The 10,524-nt window shown below is 47.5% G+C and overlaps 1 protein-coding gene across 1 annotated transcript; it reads right to left on the bottom strand.

Annotated features, from left to right (window-relative positions):
* Positions 1-4,059: 4,059 nt before the first annotated feature.
* On the bottom strand, positions 4,060-5,484 carry LOC149345798 (uncharacterized). Its single transcript, XM_089585293.1, has one exon. It carries the CDS (start codon positions 5,474-5,476, stop codon positions 4,310-4,312), a length of 1,167 nt encoding a protein of 388 aa, XP_089441419.1. The 5' UTR covers positions 5,477-5,484; the 3' UTR covers positions 4,060-4,309.
* Between the last annotated feature and the right edge of the window lie 5,040 nt (positions 5,485-10,524).

Below are 10,524 nucleotides of genomic sequence, written 5' to 3'. Positions count from 1 at the left end.
GTCTTGAATCCTTCAAAAGGAAAGAATCATCGATTGTCAAAACCTTAAATTTCTTTGAAGAAATAACCCCAGGGATTTCTGCCACGTGTCCTTTTCAGTAACGTTTACCCCCAATAGGCAACAACTTAATGTGTCTTTGCTGCGAAAAATACGTCTAGGCGGAAGCCTTTAATGTCTCATCGTTGTAAGCAGCAGTTGTCGACAGAAAATGTCACGCTTTTCAATTGGTGGAAACGGTCGTGACGTCACAGTGCGCGAATTTCAACCGGGGCCAATTGCACTTTGGCTAGTAACCATACAACCAATTGAAGGGATCGTATAGTGATGCTCCAAGTAAGTGGGATTGAGCTTAGTTAATTGCTTAATTATCCAATTAGCCTAATTATCTTTACTAGTCAGGCCATGTAAATAAATAAAAGTGATTAAGAAATTGGTCGAGCTCAGGAATCGAACCCCGGTCTTCGGCGTGAGAGACGAGCACGCTATCCACTCCGCCATGCCAGCTTTTTTTTTCTTTATTGCCTGTCTTTGGCTCATGACATTGCACAACAAAAATACACATAACGCTATATACATACGACACTGTCGTGGTCAGCCAGCACGAGACTGGCTTCGTCAGCTTAAAATTCCCGCAACATACACAACGGCTCTAGTCTTGAGAGCCACTCGGGAGGCTCCGCAGCTGCTGTTTGGATTGCAAGAAACCAGTCCATGCTTTCCCGAAAATAAATTCGGGCTGGTCGTGCGTCTTTGTCACAATGGTAGCCTGCCATTCTGGAGCGCCATATGGAGGCGCCAGTGGAGGCCCAAGAGCATTATAAGATCAAAAGGTACCCCATCCTCATTATCAGTGCTTAAATAGCGAATTCCGTGCGCGTCAAGTGGTAGCTCTTTCTTTATGGTCCTTTGTAACACGTCCCAAAAATAAACCCCTTCCCAGCAGTGCAAAAAAACATGGTCTATTGTTTCAGGCTGTTTACAAATTAAGCAGTTCGATCCCCACGGTAAAAAGAAATCCTTTCCCTCTAGAAACTTTTTAACTGGTAACGTCCCGGTATGTAACTTAAAAAAGAAAGTCTTTACTCTTGGTGGCACCTGCATTTTCTTCACCCTTTTTAAAACATCCCCTCCCGGGCCTCCACTGTACAAGGCCCTGTACATAGGCTCTGGGAAAACAATATCACAAAGATCATTGTACAACTTTTTCCTTTTGCTTTTCCACAAATAATCGGTGGAAAAACGTGCCGAAAGAAACCGAACGCTTGCTACAATCTCTTTGTAGTAACCAAAAGTTCCACCAGAGAGCTCTTCTGTAGATACCACAAACTCCGGCAGCAATCGCCGCAGCTTCACTTGGCACACGGTGCGCAAGAACGGGTCTGTGACGTCGCGAAAAAACAAAAAACGGTTCACCAGCTGCCTTAAGAAGAGGTGCCCTAGCCCTAGCCCCCCATCTTTTACCCTCCGGAACAGGTTCGTTCTGCTACAACGTTCCCATTCGGACGCCCATATGAAAACTGCAAAAATCATGTGTAGCTTCTGAACGTTCACACGCGAGCAATGCAAAACCTGCATCACATACCAGAGTTTGCTAATAAAAAAAAGATTGCAGACTGTAGCTCTGGCGAAAATTGAAAGGCTGGTGCCTTTCCATTTCCCAGCTCGGTCACGTGCGTCTTTAGTTTGCTCTTTCCAATAGTCCTCGCTATCGCGATAAGCATCGAGCGGAACGCCCAAATACTTGCCCGGGGTCGTCGCCCACGGTACGTTGGCGAAATGGTCCGGGTGGGATGGCCACCATCCATGCCAGAGGCCAAGGCACTTGGACCAGTTAACCCCGCTACCTGTGACTTCGCTGAACGCGCGTACACACCCGACAGCTTCACTTATGCTCCCCTGATCAACCGTAAATACTGCAACGTCATCTGCATAGGCCAGCAGCTTAACTTCAGCTGCTTGTAACCTAAAGCCATTAATACTATTGTTTTCTATGATTTTCATGCACAGCGTTTCGATGTAAATACAAAACAAGAGAGGGCTGAGGGGGCAGCCCTGACGCACCGAACGCTGCACGCTAATGGGGGCCCCCAAACTCTTGTTAACAATCAGTCTCGTCGTGCAGTTTCGATACGCCAGGGCTACACCCTTACGGATAACTGAACCGACGTTCACATGGTCTAAAACGGTAAACAAAATTTCATGAGAAACACAATCAAATGCCTTTTCAAGGTCAATCTGAAGCATCGCTACTCGCCCATTGATGTCGTCACAGCTTTCAAGCACACTGCGTGCTTTGTGAATGTTGGAAAAAACTGAGCGCCCTTTGATTCCACATGTCTGGTGGGGTCCAACAATATCCGATATCACTGTCTGCAGTCTACGCGCCAATACCTTCATAAAAATTTTGTAGTCCACATTAGTGAGTGCTATGGGTCGATACGCTGTAACCAATTGTAATTTCTCTATATCATTCGTTTTAGGTATGAGCACTGTATGGGAGATCCCAAAAGACGGAGGCAATACGTTTATTTTATAGGCTTCATTGAAAATTGTACACAGCACTGGGGCAATTTCGTGCTTAAATTCTTTATAAAATGCCGCACTGAATCCATCTTGTCCTGGTGGTTTTCCTAGGTTTAACTGATCTATCGCGTGCTCTACCTCGCTGTGAGTTATTGTTAGTTCCATTTTCTTTTTGCTTTCTTCGTCAAGCCGTGGCATTACACCAAGAAACTGATGCGTAAAGGCTACTGCGTCTACAGGAGTCGATGAAAAAAGCCTCTGGTAGTATTCATTAAAGGCTTCTTTGATGTGGTCAGTGTCTGCCGATAAGATACCCCTCCATTCTATTTTATCGATGTGATTTCTTTCAGCGCGCGCTTTTTCTAGCCCAAGAGCACGTTTCGATGGCGCTTCGCCAGCAGCTGTGTCTTCCGCCCTTGCCCTCACTAGTGCTCCGCGATAACGCCGTTCTTCCATAAGCTCTATCTTTTGTTTTGTTTTCCTGACATCTTCTATCCATTTCCCAGGCTCTTTGCATTCCTGCTTCATCAGCGTTTGAAGCAGTGCCCTTAGCTCAGCTTCGTCTTGTTTTTCCTTATAACGGATACATGTCGCCCTTTCTATTGCTTTGATTTTTAAAGATTCTTTACTTAGCTCCCACTGTTGCAAAATCTTCAGGTTCTTGCGCGGATTTATTTTACCTATTTCATCCTTTACTGCTCTGTAGTAGATTTCGTCTTGAAGAAGCGTGTTGTTTAGCTTCCACATTTCCCACGAAAATGCCTTGCTTCGGTTCACACTTCCCAGGCAGCACTCAACTAAACAGTGGTCTGAGAAGGAGACTCCCACAACTTCATAATGGTTGCAAACAGGGGCAAGGTCGACTGATGCGTAAATGCGGTCCAGCCGTGCATGGCTTGAGCCCTGGAAATGAGTGAACTGCACTGTCCGCGCACCCTCAATAAGTTCAGCCACATCCTCAAGCTTTCCGTTCTTGATCATTCGCATCAACACTTCAGTGCTCCTGTCTCGAAACCCCCGGATGCTTGACCTATCGCGCGCATTAAGAACACAATTGAAGTCGCCTAATACAATGAGCCGCCTCTCCGTACAAAGGCGCTCTTGGAGGCTTTGGAAAAAGGCAACCCTTTCCTCAACCACATTCGGCGCGTACACAGTAACAATGCGCCACTCATTGCCGTTCAGACAAAAATCAAGCACAATACACCGGCCATACACACACGAAAAATAAGCCTGCACCTCTAGCCCCGGCATCTTCTTTACAAAAAGCACGCATCCAGCCGATGTTCCCACTGCTTGACTGACGACAGCATAAAATCTAGTCGTGAAACGTCGCACCATGCTGTCGGTTCCTTCGTTGCCGTCCACTTTCGTCTCCTGCACGGCCAATACATCTATCTCGCGCTCCGTAATAAGTCGGTACACCTGACCTTGTTTTTTCCTTGCCGCTAGGCCCCTCACATTCAATGTAGCGACTCTAAAGGCGGAGGCTGGAGCCATTTTTTACGCAAGAGGAAGGAACCAACAGCATGGTGCTTACCTTCCACGTCTAGCGCGCCGCTAGACGCCACTGTGGCCGCCGGTATCATCCGGCGCAAGAACATCAGTCTGCTCGAGTAGGACCTTGCCTGCGGAGGAGTACCGTTTGTCAGCCGCATGGTTTGGGCGTGGCCGTAACGACGAACGCCGGGCTTGAGTCGTCTTTGGAGGGGGCTCCTCGACGCCGGGTGCTACCACTTTGTCCCCTTCAGGGCTGGCCTGGTCATGGGAACGCTTCGCCGGGGTGTTAAGGGGGGGGGGGGGGGGGCGTGACGCTTGTTGTGCGGGCGCCGGTATTCTCGTGGTGGTCCTCGTTCAGGTCCTTTCCCTCGACGACTACGGGCTCTGATGGGCACGCTCCGTTCTCTGGCGTCTCGTTAGAGACGCCGAGGGAGCCTCCCGTCGGCTGTTGGCTCTCTGGTTCGTCGGCCGCTTTGGTGTCGTCACTGGGAGTCCCTGACGTCGCAAGTGTGGAAGCCGACTTGCCCGCCTCCTCCGTACCAGTGGCTGCTTCCTCCGCCTCGGCGATGTCCATGAGTTCCGCAGTGTCGTTCGCCTTTCCGACCCCGGTAGCTGACGCGTAGGTACGGACGCAGTCCGCGTCCACGTGTCCGTAGCGCCTGCACAGGGAACACCTGGGCACCTTGCAGTCGCGGCGAACGTGACCCGTGCCGTGGCAACGCAGGCACTGCATCGGTCGCCCAGGGACAACAACGAGGGCCAGCTCACCGGCTACTCGGACCTGGTGTGGCAAATCATCCACCTTAATTCCCGGCTTCAACTTCAGTAGCACGGTCCTGGTGGTCGAGCCTTTCTCCTTCAAGCCTTGGACACGCCAACGCTCCCGCGTCACCTCCGTCACGTTGCCGAACGCCGCGAAAGCAGTCCGGATGTCTTCGTCCGCCACACCATGCAGCATCCAATGCAGGCGCAGCTTTACCTGCTGATCTTCAGGGTCGAAAATAATGCACCGGCGCCCTTTCACTTGTAGCTCTTTGCAGGCAGCAAGTTTCTTCGCAGCTTCTGAGGTGCTCATCGTCACCACCCACACGTGGTTAATCTGATACGCCCCCAACGCCACGACGTCGGGGAGCGCACCAGCGTTGGCCAGGGCGTCCCGAAAATCTTCCACCCTGTAGGGCCTCGCTCTCACGTCTCCGTGAAGAAACACCGTGTTAAGAACAACACGTCCTGTAGGCAAGGTAGGCAACACATTTTCATATTCCTGATCTGCGTCGGCAGCTAACCTGTTTCCGCGGCCAGCAAGTGCCGCTATCGCCGCTCCGCCGGAGCTCATGATCCTGCGTCCGTCACGCTCGGTGGCCGGAAGCTCGAATGATCCGCCATGCCAGCTCGATGGTTTGGAATGAACAAAGGCGCGTCTAGTGAATACGGTGTCTTCGCTCACTCTCATCCTCCTCCATTCCCTTCAGGCGAGGTTTAGGTGTCCACCGACAAATGAGAGACAGATACATTTCCTTTCCTCAAAAACCAATTTACCGACGAGCGAGGTGTAGAACCGAATGGGCGATGGCGTTCTATGGACTCCTTGGCAGCGTTGCAAGAAGCTGTCGCGTTCCACTCTTAGGGGCGAACCTTAACATCTTAACCACACATCAGTGACCACACTTAGGTCAAAAAAGTGCCCCCCTGAATTTTGACGGGTGTCCACCGAGATATGTGAGACAGTTACTGCGTAATTTCCTTTCCTCAAATACAATTTTCATTTTCTTCATTACGGCTCCTCTTTATCTTCTTTCACTCCCACCTCCCTTCCTCTACGGTGCGGTTCAGGTGTCCACCGAGATGACAGAGAATTACTGCGCCATTTCCTTTCCTCAAAAAGCGTTGCGTTCAAAGGGCAAGGCATCGCGCCGAACGGGTGGTGGCGTTCCGCGGCCTCCCTGGCAGCGCTACAACGCGCTGTCGCGTTCCACTCCTAAAGGCGAAGCTTAAGCGTCATTAATTAGCAGTTAATTAGTATTCATGCATTAATCAGTAATTAACAATTAATTAATGATTTGCCATCACTTAGTAATCAGTACTCAAATATATGTGACGCCACCAGTGCCACAGAAACAGCGAAGGTGGTGCGGAAAACGCTTCCGCCTCTACCCACTTTAGGCAGTCAAAGTGCCCCCTGAATTTTTTGTCTGCAGTATCTATGCTTGCCCGCCGCCGCGGTGGCTAAGTGGTTATGGTGCTCGGCTGCTGACCCGAAACACGCGGGTTCGATCCCGGCCGCGGCGGTTGAATTTCTTTGGAGGAGAAATTCTAGAGGCCCGTGCAATGTGCGATGTCAGTGCACGTTAAAGAACCCCAGGTGGTCAAAATTTCCGGAGCCCTCCACTACGGCGTCTCTCATAGCCTTAGTCGCTTTGGGACGTTAAACCTCATAAGCCAAACCAAACCAGTATCTATGCTTGGAACCAGTCTGTCAAGATGTAAGCGCTTGCAAACCTGCTTCGCCTTTGATTTCACCCTAGAAAGGGAAACCTTATCTCGCACTACGAAAACAAATGCTAGAGCTTCGGCAGCTTTTTTACCAAACAGATCTTCGGGGAGGACAAGAAAACCATCCTCCTTATCTGCAACTAAAAGCGAAAGTTGATGTCGTCTTAGAAATGGAGCGACGTAATTGATGGGCCCAGTTCTGTCCTGGGAACTGTAGTGCGACAAAACCTAGACGCCTTCAGAGAGGCAGCTAGGAAATTCAGTCTGGAGCACGATTTACCACTTGCCTCACCATGCTAAGTAGTTCTGGAGGCGACTTCTTGGGCTCGACGGCGTATTTCGGGCCTAGGCTCAGAACGCGAGTCACTTTGTCCGGCAGCACCACATTTCCGAGCGTAATCACCTTGCTCTTGACGCCGGAGGGTTTTTTCGGTGTGACCATGGCACGTAGACAGCAAAGCTTGTACTGCCATAGGGCTTCTGCAGTCCTGTCAGCAAGTGCAGAAAGCTCACGCCACTTCATCTTCGTTCTTGGCCAGCTGTCAAGGCGGTGAAGGTGCAGGTACAGTGCTTCCCGCCCACTTTTCTAACATATACATATGTCGCTCCACAATAGAATAATGAGTTGAACTCAGCGCTGCATTTTTTTATTTTTATTTATGAATACTGTCAACCCTCATTTGAGGGTCATTACAGGGAGGGAAAGTGAAGAGACAAAGAAATGCACATATAACCATGAATGAACAAGCTTCTTTGAGCATACAATACAAGAGTGCATTGAAACGCAACACAGTTCACACCACTGTAGAACCACCTGCTATACAAAAAGCAATATTGGACAATCAGTTACGCGCCCATCTACAAGAATCCCATGCCTAGACGGAATCCCCAAGTGCATTCAAGAATGCCGCTACACCTGCAGACTCAGCAACGTGAGCGGGCAGTTTATTCCAGTGCTCAATAGCATCCGGAAAGAATGAGCAGCGAAAGACGTTAGTTCGTGTCAAGTATGGCCGAATTGCTTTGTGGTGGTTAAGGCGGGAGCTTAGTCTACCTGGAGGCTGCAGATATTTTTCTTTATTGATGTTAATTTCTCCGTGAATGATTTGGTAAAGTATTTTTAATCTCTGCCTTTTACGTCTTTTTTCTAATGTTTCTAGACTACATGAGTTTAACATCTCCGTTACCGAATCTGTTTTCCTGTATTTTGAACAAATAAATCTCGCTGCACGTCTTTGAATCTTTTCTATTTCCGTTGAAAGAATCTTCTGCCGAGGAGACCATACTACAGATGCATATTCTAGGGAAGGCCGGATGAGAGATTTGTATGCTAAAAGTTTGACGTCTTTCGTTGCTCTCCCCAACTTTCCTCTTAGAAAACACAGTTTTCTATGTGCCACCGCACAAACATTTTCGACATGATTGTGCCAACTTAGGTTGTGAGAAATTGACACCCCCAGATACTTGAATGTACTAACATTAACCAAATCGTGACCTGCAATACTGTACTGAAAAGAAATTATATTTCGTTTGTTAGTTATATGGGTAAATGTGGTCTTATTGAAGTTGATTTTCATTTCCCATTTCTCACACCAAAGAGCAAAAGCCTGCAGGTTTTGGTTAATGTTAATCTGATCTCCTTCACATGTGACAGGTGCATAAATGAGGCAATCATCCGCAAATAGTTTCAGTTTAACAGAATTTCCAACTGCACATACTACGTCATTGATATAAACTAGAAATAGCAATGGCCCCAGCACAGAACCCTGTGGTACACCAGAATACACATCCAAAAAGCCAGACTCGCAATTGTCAACACGTACCGCCTGTTTGCGTTTCGCCAAGTACGCTTCTATCCATCTAAGGATGTCTCCATTAATGCCAGCCCTTCGCACTTTCAGCAGTAATTTGTCATGAGGAACCTTATCAAAGGCTTTTTCAAAATCTACACAAATAACATCAATCTGTCCCCGGTCATCTATAGCTTTAGAAAGGTCATGTATTGTCTCAATTAACTGTGTCACCGTTGAAAACCCTCGACGGAAGCCATGCTGACATTCAGAAAGTAGTCCATTTGTTTCCAAAAAAATGATAATATGTTTCGCAATAACATGTTCCATTACCTTACAGCAGATTGAAGTAAGTGACACAGGCCGATAGTTGTTCATAAGTGTGCGATTGCCACTTTTAAATACGGGTATAACAATGGCAGTGCGCCAGTCTTGTGGCAGATAATGAGTTACGAGTGATTTTCGGAATATAATTACCAAGTAGAAGGACATCCATTCAGCATACCGTTTCAAGAAGCATGTAGGTATTCCATCCGGGCCGATAGCTTTTTTTTCGTCCAATTCTATCAGCTGCTGAAACACGCCGCTTTGAGTAAAGCTGATAGCATCGATAGACGTTTCACGAGAATGTGCTTCGTCGTGTGCGTCGCTTTGGCTCGTGTTTCTTGCGAATACAGATTGGAAATATTTATTGAAGTGGTCGGCCATATTCGTTTTATCTGCAATAAGTTCGGCTCCCACTGTCACCTGCTTTACTCTTTCCTTTCTTTTATCAAGATAGCGCCAAAATTTCTCTGGAGAATTTCGCAGAAAACCACTAAGAGTGTGATTGAAAAATCTTTCTTTTGCAGCCGATAGCAACATTTTTATTTTTTGACGTAAAACCTGTATGTCGTTGAAGTCGGCTTTCCTTCTACGCAATCTTTTCAACTTCCGTTTCGCGTGAATGATATCCCTGGTGACCCATGGGTTGCGCTGCTTTGTTTTCTTAACTCTAGTTGGAACGTACCGGTCGACACAAGTACTGATGATAACTTTAAGACGCTGCCATAACCATTTAACTGATGCATTTTCAGAGGCACTTTCAAATTCATCAAAACAAGTTTCCAGGTAATCCAGGATGGATGTATCATCGGCCTTCCCGTACTCTTTGATTTCTACTCGAACCATAGGTTCCGCAGGAACGTTTACAGAAGTAAGCACTTTCACGAAAATAATTTTGTGATCAGATATTCCATCGGTGACATTTGTTTCAATATCTCCTACATTATTTGAGAGGAACACCAAGTCTAGTAATGACTGTGACTGAGGCGATATCCGTGTAGGTTGTCCAACTACTTGTCTCAAATTGTAAAAGAAAGCAATATCCAGCAATTTTTCCGCGCTAGAAATTTCTGTATGCCCAGGCGTAGTCAATCCCCAATCAATATGTGGCAAGTTGAAATCGCCAGTCATTAGCAGGCGGGTGCTCCTAGTTACATGACTGAAAAGAAACTCATTTAACTTATCGAGAAAATCGGGTGAAGTATTCGGTGGCCTGTAAATTGCTCCTATGACGTACGCAGCACCAGAAAACATAATTTTACACCACACTGACTCCGGCATTTCGCTCGTAATCGTGGAAACTGAGAGCGATGACTTCACAATAATGGCCACACCACCCCCACGGGAATCTCGATCCCATCTGAGCATTGTGTAGCCAGGAGGAACAATGCAATCAGAAGAAACATCACTGTTGAGCCATGTTTCCGTTATGCAAACGACATGCGGGTTCTCTGAGAGCAATAAAAATTCCAATTCTGTGACCTTGTTAAGAATGCTGCGAGCATTCAACAGAACTATCCTGAGCTATGAATTACTTTCACTTCTGGAAGGTGACCCATTATGGCTGTCATCTGCTGTCTCCGATCCGTTGTGGGTGTTTCGAGCACCCTTACGTTGGGTCCGGCAGAGCAAACGCTCGTTTCGAGTGTCATCCCAAGAGTACAGACGGTCATCTATCTTCAGTTTATCGTGAACCAGCGATACCTTTTGTCCGTTAGATCGTTCGACAGCAGCAGACTGCCACAAATTCCTCCGAATTTGTACAATATCTTTTGCGTAGTCATTGTTGACGCTAACAGACGTGCCTTTAAGTTTGTGGCAGTTTTTAAGAACGCTGTCTTTTTCCCTGGAATCATAGAATTTCATAATTACTGCTCTAGTAGCTCCTGTTTTC

This window comes from Amblyomma mixtum, chromosome 4 (assembly GCF_055824585.1).
Source record: "Amblyomma mixtum isolate Tamu chromosome 4, ASM5582458v1, whole genome shotgun sequence".
NCBI classification, from domain to species: Eukaryota; Metazoa; Arthropoda; class Arachnida; order Ixodida; family Ixodidae; genus Amblyomma; species Amblyomma mixtum.
The sequence above is the reverse complement of the archived record's forward strand: the minus strand, read 5'-3'. Positions and strand labels throughout refer to the sequence as shown.